The sequence below is a fragment of the Juglans microcarpa x Juglans regia genome, chromosome 3D, assembly GCF_004785595.1.
Source record: "Juglans microcarpa x Juglans regia isolate MS1-56 chromosome 3D, Jm3101_v1.0, whole genome shotgun sequence".
NCBI classification, from domain to species: Eukaryota; Viridiplantae; Streptophyta; class Magnoliopsida; order Fagales; family Juglandaceae; genus Juglans; species Juglans microcarpa x Juglans regia.
Genome location: NC_054598.1, coordinates 5,647,781 through 5,667,320, shown reverse-complemented (window position 1 = coordinate 5,667,320; position 19,540 = coordinate 5,647,781). Strand labels below are relative to the sequence as shown.

The following is a 19,540-nucleotide window of genomic DNA, read 5'->3' as shown; positions in this document are numbered from 1 at the left end:
AATCACTGATTCACTATAACTTATACTAATATAGTTATGTTAAATCACTATAACTAAAACTAATGTAGTTATACTAATCATTATAACTATATATAGTATTAATATCACTATTAGTATAATATATAGTATTAATAATAACTAATACTAATATAACTATTAGTATAACTAATGTCACTACTAGTATAACTAATACTAATATTAATATACTAATACTATTAGTGTATTACTAATATTTATATATATTAATATATATATCAAGTATAAGAGATTAGAGATTTAATATATATAATATTAAATCACTAACATACTAATAGTATGATACTATAGTATTAGTAATTATACTATAAGATATAGTAATAGACTAATAGTATAATATATTAATACTATATTATATATAAAATAGTAATACTATATTTTGAATCTTCATTTCATATACGGTGCCTTTTTTTTTTAATATTCATATATAATAATATATATCATATATATAATATAATTAAAAATAGATTCATAGTAATTATAATAGTATACTATAGTAACTATACAGTGCTTTTTTTTTAATCTTCATTTCGTTTACGGTGCCTTTGTTTATTGTAGTGATTAGTTGGATGTGGATATGGAATCATGGACGATCGGAGTACATGTAAAAATATGACTTTCTTTTATTTTTTGAATGTATGTTAGTATGTTACTTGTTTTATTTAGTTGTATTTTTTATTATAATCAAAAGTTTAATAAGTTTGGATCGTAATTTTGAGAAAATTGAAATTTGAAAGACCACAATTTTTTTTTAAAGTGGGTCAAATATGAAGTTAAAAAAAAATTAAAAAAAAAGTCAAAAAATCCGACTCCGATCCGACTCCGATCCGACAAGTCGGAGTCGGATCGGAGTCGGATTCTCTACATGTCGGAGTCGGAGTCGGAGGTCGGATTCGACCTCCGACAAAGTCGGAGTCGGAGTCGGAGGTTGGGCCCTCCGACTCCGAAACTGTCGGTGCTCAGCCCTAGTCCAAATATTATTGGTATCCGATAATCACCACTTATAGGAGACACCGGTTCAAAGGGGAACTCCTCTCATTCAAAAAATCTTCACAACGTCCTAACACTCCACACTCCACATTATTTTTAATTTTTATTATTTTTTTTCTTTTATTAAATATTTATTATATAAATAATTAATAGAGAATTTGAAATAATTTAAAAAAATAAATTCAAAAAAGAATTTTAAAAATATATTAAAAATTAAAAAAATTAGAAATAATATAGAGTATGAAGTGTGGTGGAAGTTGTGTAGCAAAGCTCATTGATTTTTGAGAAATAAAAAAATATTTAGGCATTTTTTAGATATTAAGGTGAGATGGTCTGTAAATAAAAATAAAATAAAATAAAATAATATATTTTATAAGATTTTGAAAAATGATAGAGAAAAAATTAAATAAGAATATTATAATACAAATTTTTTAAACTATCAAACAAAATATAAAAAACAATTTAATTTTTTTAAATATTAAAATAAAAATTATATTTAAATAATGATTAGATGAAAAAGTTAAATATTTAAAATTGAAAAGTATTTCTATTTAAGTATTTGGATATTGAAATAAGATGAGATGAGATAAGATGAATTGAGAAGATTTTGTTGTCGCCTTATTTGTGAGTTTTCGGGTCGGATGAACAGTGATAGAGGTTGTGACATCAGATCCGGCCCATTAGTATTGCACTTCGCAACAAAGCAAGCTTGGTCCATACTTGAGAGTTGAGAGAGCAGACAGTGCGGCTTCGAATCGAGTGATGTGCAGCGAAAAGAGCAAGAGGCAATGGCGATGATGCAGTGGTGCGGCGCGGTAGCGAGGCGGGTGATGATAACTCACAGACCTGCCCTAACATCAGCGGGAGGAGGGGTGGCGGCGCCGATTCTGTGTGGACGTGGGGACAAGAAGACCAAGAAGGGGAAGAGATTCAAGGGGTCGTACGGGAACTCCAGGCCGAAGAAGGAGAAGAAGATTGAGCGAATCAAGGACAAGGTCGAGGTCCCCAGGTCGACTCCTTGGCCCCTCCCTTTCAAGCTCATCTGATCATCTCTCTCTATCTCTCTATGTTGTAGTTGGGCCTGTGGGTTTTGAAAAAGATTTGCTGGATTTTAATTTTAGTTCAATTTTTTTCTCGTGTACGTTTCGAAGATGAAACTCTAATGATTCCTTAATGCTCTGCTTGGCTGCAAGAGAGAAAAAAAAAAATTGTCCTTTCTAGTCTTGCTTTTGATCAATATACTTTCACCCTGTTGAACCTTATATATCTATTTGTTGCGGCTATGTTTGAGCAGATATATTCCTAAATCTACCTTTGCAACCAGGTGGAAGGTAGATTAAGCATGTCGTGTTTAAAAAAACGAAGATATTAAAATGAAGAATCCATACTAAGTATTAGAAGAATGCATAGGAAAGAATCCTGGTTAGATTGTTATTTGTTGCTATTAGATTAAGATTCTCTTTAGCTCTTTCCGTCCCATATCATATTAGAGAACTGCATGAGAGCATAAGCCTTAGTTGGTGTGTTACCCAAGCTTCGGAGGACACTATTAAAGACGATGATATGCAATTTGATGGATGGAGGTGTTAACTAGGATGTTTTCCTCGCGTTACATCAAATATGAAGGTTGAACAGCCAGAATGAATGATATGATTGAACTTGCACTTGCTACATCAACAGGGGTAGGCTTTATGTTAAACACGTGGTAAATGAATTTTGGCTCATGATTCAGGGCGGATATGGATCTTAGAGTGCTGAGTGATAGAACAGTCTGGTGTGGTTGACTCTCGATAGTCATAGTAGGGTTTTCTTGTGCCCAACTATTGGGACAATATATCTACTATTCACAAATTTCAACTCACAAATCTCATTACTATTCACAAACCATCTCATCTCATCTTTGAATCCAAACGGGTAAATACATACAGGCAATTTTATGTAAATCCTTGCTCCCCCATCTTGTAAGAGTGGTCCTGCAATGTGCAAGTTAAGATGGGGGATGAATATCTCAGAAAGCTAAAGTATTCAGAAAACTTGATAATCGAAGTTATAATTGAGAGCCTCAATCGGAAGGAAATTATTCCAAGTAGCATCACAATTATACAAGGTGCAGTATAGAATGGTGATGCCAAACAGAACTTTTATCCTTCTTGTTGCAGCCATTATGAATCCTCCTGCCCGTTTTCTTTATCTGCTGCAACTAGCTAGACAAATAGTCTAGCCAAAGATTATGGTGATAACTCCAAAGAGAAAGTTAGGTAATGGTATTTCTTGTCTCCTCTAGGTTCCGTTGTAAATGGCCCATAATGACATAGAGACTGATTGATTCACAAGTATGCCGGCAATAACTACACAGATTGTCATCTCCCTTTCTGCTTCATTGTCGCAATAACTACACAGATTGTCATCTCCCTTTCTGCTTCATTGTCTTATGCCGGCAATAATTATACAGATTGCCATCTCCCGGTCTTCTTCATTGTCTTATTGTGACATTTCCATTTAGAAAATTTGAGGAGATAAAAGAGATATAAGTATGCTAGTAAAGCAGAGATCAGAGGTGCAGATGGGGGAAAAACTCGCAGGATGGACCTATGGAAAGAGAACTTTTAAGAAAATCACCCTGAAAAGCAGTTTGGTTTCATTAGTGCTGTGCATAAAAATGTCATGAAAAGATTCCTACCTTGAGGAGTGCCATTTTCCTCCTCTTGCTGCTGGCAAATGTTTCGACAGTTGCCTTTTAACATAATAAAAATGAAAATTGGGGACTCGAAAGTATTTTCCGAGGTAGGATTTACCAAAATTGCCGCCTGTTCTATGCACCGATACATTCACTAGACATGATTGTCTCTGGGCATCAAGCAATCATAATTACCATATGTGTCCCTCTCCCTCTCTCTTTAGCGTGACCCGTCAAATTGGGATCGTAGGGTTTTCGTGTTATGTTGCATCGGTGTAGAAAACTTCGGTCGCATCTTCTCAACTCGAAATGTGTAATTATTACAGGTTGATTGGGTATTTAGTTTTCTTAACTCAAGCAAGAGTTTGTGAGACTTCTCCTCTTACTAACTTTGAAAAAATCAAGGTGCTCAACCAGATTTTCGTCAATATTTTTCCTCTTTTAAAGTTTTATCTATATAATATAATGATTCAAGCTATGTTTACTTAATAATATAGAGTATTTTTCTGTACAATAAATTATTAGTCATTCGTGCACGCAAAATTGCAAACTAATTAACTCAATTTGGATTGAGAGTTAATCTAAACCTATCTCAACTCATTATTATAATTTTCACAAATTTTTACATAAAATATTGGCAAATGTAGGATCTCTTTCTCCCGGACCAAATGGCGGGAAAGACTAATTTATGTTTGCATAGTTGCCCTGTTGTGGGCTGGGAAAAATGTAGGGAATGGTAGAGAGGTTGAGGGGAATAAAGTTACGAGTAATTCTATATATAATCGTGAAATGCATAAATACCATGTAATCACTTTGAAAAAAAATAGAATCTACTATTAAAAAATTAATTTTTTTCATGTGGGTCTTATGTTTTATTTACTTGTTTCAAAGCGATTACGCGGCAGTTACACAATTCACGGTTACAAATATATTTTTTCTAAAGTTATTCATTGAAAAAAATTATGCTAAAGTTGCAATTATGTAGCAGTTAAAGCAGACACTTCGGTTTTTTCAGTGATCCATTTCAAGGAAAAACCAAATACACATCAATGAGCAAGTGAACATCTCAAACCATTAAAAAGTTCAAAGCCACCATTTGGCATGACATTAGAAACACCTCAAAGACAACAGCCTCGGTAATCACCATCAGAGTCGTTGTTCGTCTCGATCTGCAGCAGTAACCATTTTTTTTAGGTAATCGAGAAGTTTTATTAATAAGGTAATAGGCATAGTCCAAGTACACAAGAATCCTGATATATATGTGTAATGCCTAATTGGGATTTACAACCAAAATAGAAATTCAGGGACACATAACCCGTTAAAATTTCTTACCACTGACCTAAGGAACAAGGTTTTAAGAAGGAAAGCTTTCAGCTCATTCATTCTGTAATAAATTAATTATAAAGTAAATATCAAAACAATATCCTTCCACTTGATCATACTTGAAAGATGTCGCTATCGCAAATGCTTGAGGGGATTGAGCAATAAGACGCGTGGTATATGCTACATTAGACATTTTCCCTTTAAAAAAGAACATCAATCATCCTTAATGCCTTTTATTTTGTAAGTACTAAAGGTTTATTGATGATTAACTCCATTTCAAAGAACCAAATCTAGGTCGACCTAAAATTTAAGTGCTCACATTCTCATATTAATTCTACTCCGTTGCAGTGATAGTGCACCCATAATCAAAAAACAAAATGATTTCACCTCATTAAGCTACTAGCTTAGACCTAAACTAGAAAAAGGTGCAGCAAATAATACAAATCAAGCAACTAATCACATGACAAACCTTTATTTGTTACCACAGAAAGAAAGCAGGTTTTAGTCATTATCTTCTCGACCATAGTTGTATACTATCTCAATCTGCATTTACAACAAAATATCATAACTGTGTCAGAAACAAATGCAAATCCCTTCACTAAACTAACAAGTGCGGTGAAGTCTGAGGCTACTGATTGAACTGAAACACCCACCAAGCTATAATACTACCACTACACCTCACAATCTGAGGAATAATGGGACATCAATGAAAAATAAACAGTTTATTATTATTATTATTATTATTTTTTATGTCGGGGAACCTCTCCAAGACAAGGCCTTTCGGACTCACCCCTATAGAGTAAACCCCGATCCCATGCACCGCACTCTCGGAAGTTTCCCTACACGGAACTGGTTAAATCGATGGCTTTTCATCAGAGGGTGTGGCCCCTAAAGATTGTTTGCACCCAAGGGAATTTGAACCTTGGACCTGGGGGAATATACCCACAAGCCCAAGGCCTTTACCACTTGAGCCAATCCTAGGAGTTATGAAAAATAAACAGTAAAACCAATAAAACAATCCTTTTGCCCAAAAATATAGAATCTCTCTCTTTCTTTACCAATTTTCTTACATTATATATTCAAGTTTTCCGATGTCATATATGGGGTAGAAGGAGAAATACTCATATACGAAGGTTCGTCTTAGTAAAAGAAAACTATATCATATGTCCACAGTCACACATACATAGAAGCTAAATGAATATTTCCAGAGGAAAAATGAGATGCCCATCTTTAATAATACCTATTCATTACCAAATATTCCTAATTCTCACAAATACATAACAAATAAACTGCTAACTAGAAATTGGCATAGCATATCATTTGACAATAAGTTGGATGCAGCAGCACACTTGGTAAGGATAATGCAATACCTAAAATACATAATGTGCCAAGGCAATAAGTTATGCTACATCATGTCCATGAAAATGATCAAGTAAACATGTGAAATGGTGGAATACGGTAGAGGAGGTTGCCGGAATTGCATATTTATTCCGGAAGATAGGGACGGAATGGGTTGGAGGAAGATGGTGGAGGTTTTGAGGGAGGTTGGGCGAGAAGGTGGCTCCTTTGGGTTGGTTCCATTAGCGACGACGGCAGCTCCTCCCTCCAACAGTTCGTACTTGGATGCTCTTAAAAAACCGAGGGTCTTGGACCCATCCCGTCAACTTGTCAAAATTAGTGGAGAAGCGCCGCTGTAGTCAGGAGGTGGTGTTGTTTCAGTAGGGGCTCAGAGCTTGGAGGGGGATGGCAGTGGAAATGTCGGTCTTAATAAGGAATTTTCCTTCGGACTGTGTTGGAGATGCAAAGGCACGTAGAGGATTTACAATCTAATATTAATCTCCTGAAACAGTGTGTTCAAGAGGAAGCTTTAGTGGAAGTGGTTGTGGGCCAGAGGGATGGGAAGAAGGCTAACGTGTTGGGCCAAGAACCGAATGTGCCAATGCAACTAAAGCAGGCCACAGGAAAAGGAAAATTAGGGCTGGGGCCTCACTATCGGGGGACGCAAGAAAAGAAGAGGCCTGTTTGGAGGAGACGAGTTGTGTTTGCCTTAGGCCATCGACGCGGGGGGGGGGGGGGGGGGGGGGGGGGGGGGCTCAGCCACCAGTGCCGGCAAAGACCCAGGTGGCCCAGACGAAGGTGGCGACACCACCAACGGAGGCTAAACTACCGGAGTCTGGTCCGATTGAACAACGACGCATGACAGTAGAACCGTCAAGTCCATTCCAATGCTTTTCGAGGGATGTTGGTGCTTTGACGGCAATAGAACCGCTGGCGGTTCCTTCACCTTTAATGGAGGCTCAGTGTTGTGAGGTTTCTTCCGGGAATGAGAGGCCTGCGATGGGGGGGCCGATAGCACACATTTCGGAAACAGCCAGGTGGAGGTGGTGGAGTTCCCGCCACCATGCAACACTACTGCAGCTTTAGGCAGCCAAAAAAGGCCAATGATCATGTTGGGAAGGTCACCTCCTCAGTCAGAGGCCCATCTTCCACTCGAGGATCATCTCAAGTTCTGCTCTGAAGCTTTGCCGTGCCCTGAACCGAGTCACATTGTTCTAGGGGTTGAGGGAGCAAGGGTGGATGTGGGTGATGATGATGGGCTTTCTCAGGGACTTGGTTGTGAGGTAGTGATGGTTCCTGAGACTCAGTTTCCCACTAATAACGTTGTGGCTGAATGGGAGGGTAGAAACTTATTTGGGGAGGAAGATAGGGGGTGACTCCTAATCTGCAGTGGGCTTTCAGTGAAGGGGAGCCTATTCCGTTGAACTGTTTGCTACCAAATGAATCGAATGCATCGGATTAGGTGCTTCTAATGGTGAAAGATATGCATCACTGGATAGGTATAGAATGTATGGATTATGAAGAGCAGTTTTTGGCTTTACTTATTGCCGTTGATGCGGGTCATACACAGTCAAAGAAACCAAGATAAAAAAAATAGCAGGAGCTCAAGCGCCTAACTTGGTCATTAAATTATGAAGGAAGCTCGAGCCGTGAAAGATCCAAAGGGAAAGGGCTTGCATATCCTTTATGAAACCAAAAACTATGTCTTGGAACGTTCACAAGTTAAATGAGGCGAATAAGCGACTTCGTATAAAAAATTTGCTGCGAGAGTGGAAGGCGGACATTATACGTTTACAAGAAACTAAGCTGAAAAGTGTTTCTAGAAGGTTAATTCGAAGTGTTTGGAGTTGTACCTATGCGGTTTGGGCCTTTCTTGCATCGAATGGGGCTTCAGGTGGAATCCTAGTGATGTGGGATAAAAGAGGTGTTGAGAAATTGGAGTTTGTAGGGGAGTATACAGTGGCATACTCTTTTAAGAGTGTGGCAGATAATTTTGTGTGGGCTTTTGCGGGTGTATACGGCCCAAATGTAAACAACGATAGACGTTTCTTATGGGAGGAACTTACTGGGTTATATAGTTGGTGGGAGCTTCCTTGGTGTATAGGAGGGGATTTTAATGTCATCAGATTTCCTCGTGAACGATCTGATGAGAGTAGGATGCGCCCAGCTATGACAGAGTTCGTATTTTTTACTTGAACCTACTAGATATTCCTCTCTTGGGGGGCTCCTTTACTTTGCCGAATAATCAGACTTGGTACCAGCTGGATAGATTTCTAATCTCACCGGAGTGGGAGGTACTATCCGGAGGTGTGCCAAAAGAGACTGCCAAGTCTTTGCTCGGATCATTTTCCCATCTTGTTGAATTGTGGTGGCATTCGAAGCGGGCGCCGATACTTCAAATTTGAAAACACGTGGCTGAAAAGTGAAGGCTTTGTGGATAAGGTTAGGCAATGGTGGTCTTCTTACTAGTTCTACGGTAACCCCTCATACATCCTAGCCTGTAAGTTAAAAGTTAAGAAAAATGACCTTAAGCTTTGGAATTCACAATCTTTCGGAGATAGAGGGGAGCGAAAGAAACTTATGGTCGAGTAGTTGCATCAGTTTGAGCAGATTCTTAAGGCTAGAGCCCTTTTACCATAAGAATTATTGCGCAAGACAGAGTTGGTTTCAGAATCAGAAAGAGTACTATCATTAGAGGAGATTTCTTGGAGCCAAAAGTCGAGAGCATTGTGGCTAAAAGAAAGGAATCGGAGCACAAAGTTCTTTCATAGAGTTGTTAACTCTCATAGAAGAACTAATATGATTGAAATGTTGAATATTAATGGTATCGAGTGTAAGGAGGCTCCCGTGATTAGTGATCATGTGGTGGATTTTTATAAACAACTGCTAACAGAATATGAGAAATGGAGACCAAAGTTGGATGGTCTCGTCTTTGACACTATTGAGCCCCAAGAAGCCTCTTGGTTGGAGAGGCCTTTTGAAGAGGAGGAAGTGTATTGAGGTAGTGAGACGTATGGGTAAAGATAAAGCCCTAAGTCCAGATGGCTTCTCAATGAGCTTCTTCCAAGCTTGTTGGGAGGTGGTGAAAGTAGACATAATGAAGGTGTTTCAGGAAGTATTCTTAGTTGGAAAGTTTGAGAATTGCCTAAATGCTACTTTTATTGCGCTGATCCCGAAGAAGATTGGAGCATCGGAGCTTAAAGATTTTTAACCCATTAGCCTTGTGAATGGGTGTATAAAATTATTTCTAAGGTTCTTGCTAACAGATTGGGGGTGTGTAACATACCAGTCTTGGTTTTAGGGTATATAAGTAATTTTCCTAGTAAACTTTTTATTTTAAAATTTTATTATTATAATTATAGTTTTATCAGAATTTATATTTACTTGATTTGTTACAATATCTATTATATTTGTTATATTTAAAATTTGTTAAGAGTTTGTTTTAATAAGGATTTCTAAAGTGTATCAGATTACATTTACTAGAGTTTGGTTTGAAATTTTAAAGTTTAATTTTTCCCTCTAGCCACCGAACCTCATCTCGTTGTTAGCCTCTGTTTAAACGCTTTAAACCTCCAAACCGCAGGTTTGAACCCACTTCTGTCGATTTGATATCCTAACTTTCAGCCTCATCCCTAGCTTTGTAAATTTAAATTCTAGTGGAAACCAACTCTGTTAGTGAGTAACGATTTCCACTTCACACGTCTACACTCTCAATCACTCTGCACGTCTCTATCCTTCTAGAATTTTCCATATATTTTTCCTCTATTAGCTACCATTATAAATAGCACTTACCTCGTACGAGAGGAGTAACTCGTGAGCCACTCCAATCATATGTTGCTGAAACACCCAGAGTACCAAAACACTGCCGTTTAAGCCTTAGGTTTTTCCCAACCACCGCCGACCACCATAGGACGTCGGAGCACCACCCGTGGAACCAGAAATTGCCGACCAGCTCAGCCCCAGCGCACCCACTCCCTTCCGGTAAGATCTCGACCGCCGCAGCCTTTGTTTTTGATTTCAGTAGTTCTCGGCTCACTCTCTCTCTCTCTTTCTCTCACTCGGTGCCGCACCACCATAGGAACCCCCAGTCGCGCCGTCGGTCACTCCCAGCCACCAGTGCCGCCATCGCCTCAGCCCTCCCTCGGTGAGCCACCATCGCAGACCCTCTCCCTCTCTCTCAGCTCTCTGTTTTTTTTTCCCTTTGTTGCCGTGTTTTCGGATTCTTGAATGAATCCGAATGAACCCGTAAGATTTGATGGGCTTTGGGCCCTGGGCCTTGTGCGTACGTGTGATTCTTTTGATTGGGCTCTTGTAGTATTATTATTATTATGGGCCAGAGTTTTTAACCTTTTTACAGACTATAATGATGTTTAATTGAACTTATATTTTAAGTTAGACTTGATCTTATTTTATTTCAATAATTGTTTTAGTGATTTATATTGAGTTTAATATTACTAGTTGAGTTTATTAAATAAATATATTTAGTTAAAGGTTCATTTTAATAAACATGTTTAAAGAATTGGAAATATGTTTTAAAGTATAATGTTAAGTCTAATATTTGAGTTAAATTTCCTTTGTCAATTTAGTAAGATTTTAATAAAATTTCTATGTTAAGAATTTAGTGGAATTTGTTAAGTTTCTTATAAGATTTAATAATTATGTTGAGAAATGAAACTTAGTTTAAGAATTTAAGTTTTTTTGTGAATTATTTTTAAAATAGCTCGAGTATTTCTACTAAATTATAAATTAGTATTTTAAGTAATTTAAATACTATGAATTATTGATTTTAGTGTTAAACAAATATTGGTTTGACTATATTTTAGAATTCCGAAATTAGTTAAGTAAGATATTAGCATTTATTTATTTCCAAACAATTTAGTGATAGTTATTTATTGAATATAGGTCTCAAGTTACGAAGTATTATTCAAGAAGACACGCAGCGAGGTAAGTAAATTTGATCATAAATTAGGATCATCACAGTTAGCTTATATGTATGTATTATCCAAGCCAGTTCATTGATAGCCACTATTTATGAACCGCTCATGTCATATGCAAGCATGTCATCTAGCATAGCATACGACCATGTCATTCCGCATCATGTTTAAATTCAGAATTTATGATTATGTATGTAGTATGTCATGCATCTCATGTGTATAAGACACGTAAACCATCTTAAATTTCAAGTGTAAGATAATATCGGATCAGTTAATAAGATGGCCATTCAGATGCATGGTACCAATGCAGTTCAGTTCAGTTCAAGGTGGTGTGCAAGCCATGAACTTAGTCGTGGTCCACCATAGTATGCTAGAATACTATCAGCGGTTCCCCTTGCTGCAGCGGGATGTGGGGCCGTTGCACAACCTTGCACACAGGGTTAAGTGTGTTGGCCAGTCAGATAAATCAGTTAAATCAGTCAGATCAGTCAGTTAATTCAGTTAAAACAGTCATACATAGCATAAGCATCAGTATGAACAGTCATGAATTTTTTAAGCTCAGCATGAAAGTTGTTATGAAAATCTTATGTTTATTACGTTTACGTTGTGATAGATTTCTTACTGAGTTATCGACTCATTTTAGTTTGTTTTCATGTTTTTAACCACCCAGGTGAAGATGATGATTACGAGCAGGCAGGCCAGGAGTAGAAGGAGCATTTATTTTTAGTTCAGACTTTCTAAAATAAACATGTTTTTATGACATAAATTTATTTCAGTTTATTTCATTTAATGTTTTGGAAGACAGTTTTATTAGACATTTTTCAGCATAATAAAAGTTCAGTTTTTCAATTATGAAATTATGGGATCTATTACCGGATTATTTTTATGGAAAATACGTGGCACTCCTAGCCTACGGGAAGGGGGTGTTACAGGGTGGTTTTGGACAAGATCATCACGAAGCCACAAAATGCATTTGTTAAGGGGTGACAAATTTTGAACTCAGTCCTCATAGTGAACGAGGGTTTGGATAGCAGATTAAAGGCTGGCTCCACAGGGATTATTTGCAAACTAGATATAGAGAAGACATATGATCACGTAAATTGGGATTTCCTTTTGTACTTGTTGGGGAGGTGCGGTTTTGGGGCTAGGTGGCATTACTGGATGAGTTGGTGAATTTATACAGCCAGATTCTCAGTCTTGATAAATGGTTGTCCTACAGGCTTTTTCAGTAGCTCCCGTAGCCTAAGGCAAGGAGATTCTTTGTCCCCACTTCTAGGGTTGTAATCAAGCCGAGCCGAGCCGGTCTTTGGCTTGCCGAGCTCAGCTTGACTGAAAATACTCGAGCCTGAGCTCGAGATTATTTTTATTCTTTGTTCGAGCTCGACTCGATAAGCTAAACTCTCAACTCGAGCTCGAGCTCGAGCTAGTCTTACGAACGAGTTCGAGTCGAGCCAAGCTCGAGCTCTAGCTCGAATTGTTTATTTTTTATTTTTTAATAAGATTTAATAATTAAGAAATTAAATAAATAAAAAATAAAAGATCTAATATTGAATTTATACAACTAACAAGTAGAACCTCTATTGAATTGTAAAATTTTAAAAATTTTATAAATAATTAATATCTAACTAGTTGATATTTATCCAAAGAGTTTTGCTACACAACCTCCACCACACTCCACACTCCACAGTTTTTAAAATTTTTAGATTTTTTAATATTTTTTTTTAATTTTTTTGAGTTTATTCTTTTTAAATTATTTCAAATTTTCTATTCATTATTCATATAATAAATATTTGATAAAAGAAAAAAATAATAAAAATTAAAAAAAATGTGGAGTGTAGAGTGTGAGGAGGTTGTGAAGATTTATTCTTATCCAAAATAACAATATATTATATGCCTACATATATTATTAATACATACACTTAATATGATAGCATATATCTATTTCATATATGGTTCTCACATACTAATATATGAAATTATTAAATTTTATCGACTAATTATTATACAAATTATAAAATATACTTATGAAGTATATTCACTATATAGATATAAGTAATTAGATTACATATTATATATTTAATTATAAAAGCAGTATGCTTATATTATAAGCTAATACATATATATATGTATATATACACATGTGTATGTATATATTTATTAATATATGAATGAGTTTTAATCGAATTGAGCTAACGAGTCGACTCGAGCATAAACGAGGGGGCCTTAACGAGCCTTAGTTGAGTCGAGTCGAGTTTTGTCGAGTATGTGTCATTTACAAATCGAGCGGGTATCTACTTTCACGAACGAGCTTTTTTCTTCACGAGTTGAGTTCGATTCGAGTTTAACCGAGCAAGTACTGAGCAAACTATCGAACTAGACTAATTCATTTATGGCCCTAGCCACTTCTCTTTGTTATCACTATAGAGGCCTTGAGTAGGATGATATCGGCGGCGGTTACGCATGAGTTTATGGCTGGATTTTCGATTGGTGATCCCAACAGGGGCATTATTACTTTATCTCATTTACTTTTTGCAGATGATACGCTCCTATTCTGTGAGGCAGATCGTGACCAGTTAAGGGCATTGAAGGCTTTGTTATTATGTTTTGAAGCAGCATCAGGCCTAAAAGTTAATTTTGACAAGTCAGAGTTAGTGCTGGTGGGGAACGTGAGTAACATAAGGTAGCTAGCTAGTATTCTTGGGTGCAAGGTAGCTTTTCTTCTCATGACCTACTTGGGATTGTCGTTGGGGGCTGCCGCTAGGGCCTCATCCATATGAGATTCAGTCATAGAAAAGAAACTAGCAGGATGGAAAATATTGTACTTGTCGAAAGGTGGTCAGTTGACTCTCATCAAGAGTACCCTTTCTAACTTACCTACGTACTTCTTATCTTTGTTCCAATTGCCTGCAAGGGTAGCGGCTCGGATTGATAAATTGTATCGTATTTTTTATGAAGTGGGATAGGGGATGAATTCAAATTTCATCTGGTCAGTTGGGATAAGGCGTGTAGACCAATCTCGTCAGGTGGTTTGGATATAAAAAATCTAGGAACATTCAATCGGACCCTACTTGGGAAGTGGCTATGGATGTATAACACGGAGACAGAAGCCTTATGGAAACTGGTAATTGATCGTAAATATGGAAGCTTATGGGGGGGCTGGTGCACTGAAGAGGTAAATGGGGCTAGTGGTGTTGGAGTTTGGAAACACATTAGGCGTGGGTGGGGGGATTTCAGTAGCCACGCTAAATTGGTGTTGGGAAAGGGTTCTCGTATTAATTTTTGGAGGGACATATGGTGTGGGAATAAGGGACTAAAGGATGCCTTTCTAGCGGTTTCCCGAGTGGCACGCAACCAAGAAACTTCAATAGAGGATCTTATGCTTCTATCAGGGGACCAAGTGCAGTGGAACGTCACGTTTAGTAGAGTGGCATAAGACTAGGAAGTGGACATCTTTGAGGCTTTTTTCAGTTTGGTTTATTCTGTGAAGCCGAATAGACAACAAGCTTATAGGATGCGGGTAAGGGCATTTTCTCAGTTTGATCATACTATAAGTCCCTTTTCCCAAGCCATTAATATTTCGTTCCCATGGAGAAGACTTTGGCTAAATAAGGCGCCCCCGAAAGCGATGGGAAAGATTTTGACTACCGACAATCTGAGAAAGCGCCAGATAATTATACTAGACTGGTGTTGCATGTGCAAGAGGTCTAGCGAGTCAGTGGAACACCTCTTGTTACATTGCGAGACAACTAGAGCCTTGTGGGTGGAAGTCTTTAGCTGGATAGAGTTATCCTTTGTTATGCCTTCAACTGTGGTAGATCTACTGGCCAATTGGACACTTCCAAGAGGAGTTCAACAAATCAAGGCGGTGTGGAAAATGATCCCGATCTGCATTATGTGGTGTATATGGCAAGAGCACAATGATCGGACTTTCGAAAACAAGGAGCGGTTTTCGGAGGAACTTAGAACTTTATTTTTCCGTACTTTATGTTTATGGGTCATTGCTTTAGATTTTAATGGCCTAAATTTTCATGACTTTCTAGTTTCCCTTACTTCAACCTAGATAGGTCTTATCTCTTATATATCATTTTGTATACTTGGGTTTTGCCTATCTCTATTAATATAATATCGATTACTTATAAAGAAAAAAAAAAGAAAAAGAAGTAAAAAGGGAGGAAAACACAATTGGTAAACGAACTAACTCACCCCCGATGGTGGAGTTGGGTTTCGAGTGAACTTTGAACCACCAGGAGCCCAAGGAACTACAAAAAAAGAAGGAAAAAATAAGAAGATAATACTAGTAAGCTCCAAACATCATAGGTTGACTTAAAACTATAAACATAAGCACCATTTGATGTGTATTTTCAAAATAAGATGCATAATGTGAAGATGACCAATATGTTAGGAACCTGCTAGCTATCTGAGACTAATCAATGAAAATTGCAAGTACAGATTGGAAGAAAGGGATAATCTCATAAGTTTGGGGTTGATTCGAGGTCAATCCAACCTCCAAGTTTAGGGTTCATACAAGCTGGAAATTCAGCATAATAATCTCTCCTATCCGAAATCTACTTCTTATATATGGGATAACAATTCCCTTCAGAAAATAAAAATAACAGAAAGCAGTGAAATTGAAAATAAAAGAATAATCCGGGTAGTGTCAGAACGTCTCTCCAATGCCGCGAAGAAGCTCGTAACCGACTGTTGTTCTAGAATGTCCAATAAAATGACCACGTATTAGGACGCCTTTAACTCACTGCTCAATCCTGCCATAAGTTGAAACGCCACGTTGCAAACCTAGGTACTCTCCAGCAAACGACACTGCATTAAGACAGGATCATAACAATCCCCTCCCCTTAAAGAACCTTGTCCTCAAGGTTTAGAGCATTGATAGTTTCTGGATAAGCTGGCATGTGGAGCTTTCCAAGCCTTAAAGAACATGTTATCTCCCACAGTTTGTACCTTCTCTCCCCTTTCAGCAGAAATCTTAAAGAAACAAAAGGCCACAAGCTTTGTTTCTGTATTAATTGATTTTCCACAATTTCTTTTCCCTTTCCTCTATCAAGGGCCACAAAAGTGGTTCCTCAAAAATCCCAGCTGCTTCTTCATACAAAGAGCCAAGCCGACAGCAGCTTACAAGCGTGTTATAGGTGTACAAATCATGGTCAACCCCAGCACTCTTCATGTCATCCATAAGATCTACAATCTTATTCCAAGGTATACCCATCTTCCCATAAACATTCAAAAACACATTAGGAATTATCAAAGTAGATTCACATCCCTTAAATACTCTCCCTGCTTCTCTTTTCATTTTTAGCTGATCTTTGTCCAGAAGTGCATCCCAGGCATTCTCCTCCAGGAGCTTTCTTGTGTCCGAGTAACTCAAAGCTATTCGGTAATTCAAGTCCCCTAACCAAATGTCCCTATCATGTTCAAGGATTTTCTCTGGCACTCTACTGTGAACTGATCTGCAGATATCTAGAAACTGAGTTTTTTCAACATCTCAATGACATCCATATTTCTTCCAAGTTCATCCCCCTCCTTCTCTCCAGATGCCAAGTGACTGCATACAAAGCAAAGGCTTGTCTGATGGAATGACATACTCACAGAAATACACCCCTTGTTTCCTAGGCAGCTCATAATCCCACGACTAATGCAGGAGACCCTCAAGTGGCATATATGCTGTACAAGCTCCTTCCTCACCCAAACAGTGACAAAAATTCCCACACTTTGCTTACTGGCTACAAAAATTCCCACCCTTAAAACTATAAACATAAGCACCATTTGATGCGTATTTTCAAAATAAAATGCATAACGTGAAGATGACCAATATGTTAGGAACCTGCTAGCTATCCAAGACTAATCAATGAAAATTGCAAGAACAGATTGGAAGAAAGGGATAATCTCATAATTTGGGATTGATTTGAGGTCAATCCAACCTCCAAGTTTAGGGTTCATACAAGCTGGAAATTCAGCATAATAATCTCTCCTATCCGAGTTCTATTTCTTATATATGGGATAACAATTCCCTTCAGAAAATAAAAATAGCAGAAAGCAGTAAAATTGAAAGTAAAAGAATAATTCGGGTAGTGTCAGAATGTCTCTCCAATGCCGTGAGGAAGCTTGTAACCAACTGCTATTCTAGAATATCCAATAAAATGACCACGAATTAGGACGCCTCTAGCTCACTGCTCAATCCTGCCATAAGTTGAAATGCCACGTTGCAAACCAAGGTACTCTCCAGCAAACGACACCGCATTACGACAGGATCATAACACAATAACTTATCAAAACATTTGCAAAGGCTTCATCCTCATGTCAATTCATGTGATTTTGTCTATTGTCCCAAAAGTATTATAAACGCCAAACTTACAAGGATCATAAACTTGATATATATGTCAAGATCCAAATATAACACGATGGATTCTCTCTGTCTGTAATCTCCAGACCTTTTGGAAGTAAGGTCAACATGCGACCAAAAAAAATCTCAATTTCTTACCAAGGCGCTGGAGTAGAACTTCCTATAATCTTAATTTAAATTCTGATTTTCTGGTACCAACAAACTGCAGTTCAAGAGGAAATTTAGATTCTGGAGAATCGGAGATTCAACCATACTGCTTACCAATATAAGGATCAGGGTGACGCCACTTATTGTAGTTTGCTTCGCCATCAGCGATCAATCTATCAATTGTGTTAAGGTCTTCCTGTTAATGTACCACCGAAACAAAACAAAACAAAATATCATCATACAGATCAGCAAAACAAAGGAACAGAATTCAGTCATATAAATGTGCATTTATATGCCTTCTTGAGCTCAACATACCACTGCTTCACATCCTATATATTAGCATATCATGGAAACTCCCGTGCTAATCTACATTTTCTATGGTTATGTAAAAACGAAACTAGAATGGATTATATGTAAATTGTAAGCAAGAGATATATAACCAAGCTCATATTGCAGCTTTAGTTCAAGATATCACAAAAATTACACGAAACGGAAAAAACACATCACATGGTGTTGATTAATATAGCATTGATTGCACTCGCTCTTTCGTTATATTATACTTATCAAGTAACATATTGCAATGTGTTGAACTAAGAATGAGCTCCTCCTTCATACTTATCAGCAAAATAAGTTTGTTGTGATTAAGTACCGGCATAGTTAAAAGATCGTCAAAACTAATTATCATAAGCAGCAATTCCAATGTCCAAACACGTCCACTTATTTTTATTATTTATTTGTTCCTTTTCTGTGTGGTTCTACTAGATTTGAACAATAAAAACTCAGGCATTTACCAAGAGTAATTCAACCGCTCCAAATTCACTATTAGGGATCGGGATTTTATTAAAATTCAGAGTTTTTTATTTCTTCCAAAATCAGAGTAAACAAATCCTCATCCGAACGACTTGATCAGCTCTCATTCATAAATTTATATGCACAATAATTCGCCGAAAAATTCTTTAAAACTGAGAAATATAATTCAATTCTCGAGAAATTATTTTATATCCTAAAAAACTTCGGAGCGAGAACTAAATTCTAAAACCATACCAATGCGCCACTCTAAGAAGTTCCCGTCAATCACATTTGATATTGTTTGCTTTTGAGCTATGATTTTCTCAGTAAAATAGACCACTGCATTACCACTCTGAATCCAAAATATAAATTTTTCCAGAGAAATTTAAGCATTAATATACGTATAGAAGCGAAATTATAAGGAAATGTCAAGAGTACGAACCACGTGTTTGTTGGCGTCGAAACGCTCGCGGAGGTTCGATGCCTGAAACACAGAAATAAAGAAATTAGAATAAAAACAGTGAGAAGAAAATGAGAATCAAAATTTGAGGTTAGGTGAGTGAATAGGGAGATCGGATTGGAAATAAAAAAATTAAGAAGAATGATATTGAGTAGTGATACATCTTCGTAGAAGAGGTGGCGATGGACGGCCCAGTTGAGAGTGTCCTTGAGGGCTCGCCTGTACAGAATCCGGACTCTCTCCTTCTGCGCTGCTCTCCGAGCCGCGTACGCTGCTGTCGATGCCACGCTCATCTCTTCCTATACCTCTCTCTCTCTCTGCACACCTTAGCTGCGGAAGTAACACTTTGTAATGGGGGCAAGGCAGTGATACCACAACGACGCCGTTAAGCTGCAAAATAGTTTTGACTTTGAGTTCTCTCTTTTCACCAAAAATTTCTTAGATTTTTTATTGTTATAATTAACTCCCTGATTTTCACTAAATTGTCG

General features: G+C 37.4%; 2 protein-coding genes across 3 annotated transcripts; one reads left to right on the top strand and one right to left on the bottom strand.

The window, feature by feature from the left end:
- Positions 1-1,737: 1,737 nt before the first annotated feature.
- On the top strand, positions 1,738-2,251 carry LOC121256581 (30S ribosomal protein S31, mitochondrial). The gene has a single exon (XM_041157428.1). The coding sequence runs from the start codon at positions 1,815-1,817 to the stop codon at positions 2,070-2,072; it is 258 nt and encodes an 85-aa protein (XP_041013362.1). The 5' UTR covers positions 1,738-1,814; the 3' UTR covers positions 2,073-2,251.
- A 2,402-nt stretch (positions 2,252-4,653) lies between these two features.
- On the bottom strand, positions 4,654-19,439 carry LOC121255635 (NADH dehydrogenase [ubiquinone] 1 beta subcomplex subunit 9-like). 2 transcript variants are annotated; one of them, XM_041156051.1, is made up of 6 exons: positions 19,214-19,439; positions 19,035-19,076; positions 17,918-17,999; positions 15,502-15,557; positions 5,496-5,569; positions 4,654-4,872 (listed from the first exon to the last, which is right to left on the bottom strand). In XM_041156051.1, the coding sequence occupies exons 1-5, from the start codon at positions 19,343-19,345 to the stop codon at positions 5,528-5,530; spliced, it is 354 nt and encodes a 117-aa protein (XP_041011985.1). In that variant the 5' UTR covers positions 19,346-19,439; the 3' UTR covers positions 4,654-4,872; positions 5,496-5,527. The 2 variants fall into 2 exon arrangements, with proteins under 2 accessions (XP_041011985.1, XP_041011986.1); XM_041156052.1 differs by having other exon boundaries at positions 5,509-5,569; positions 19,214-19,431.
- Between the last annotated feature and the right edge of the window lie 101 nt (positions 19,440-19,540).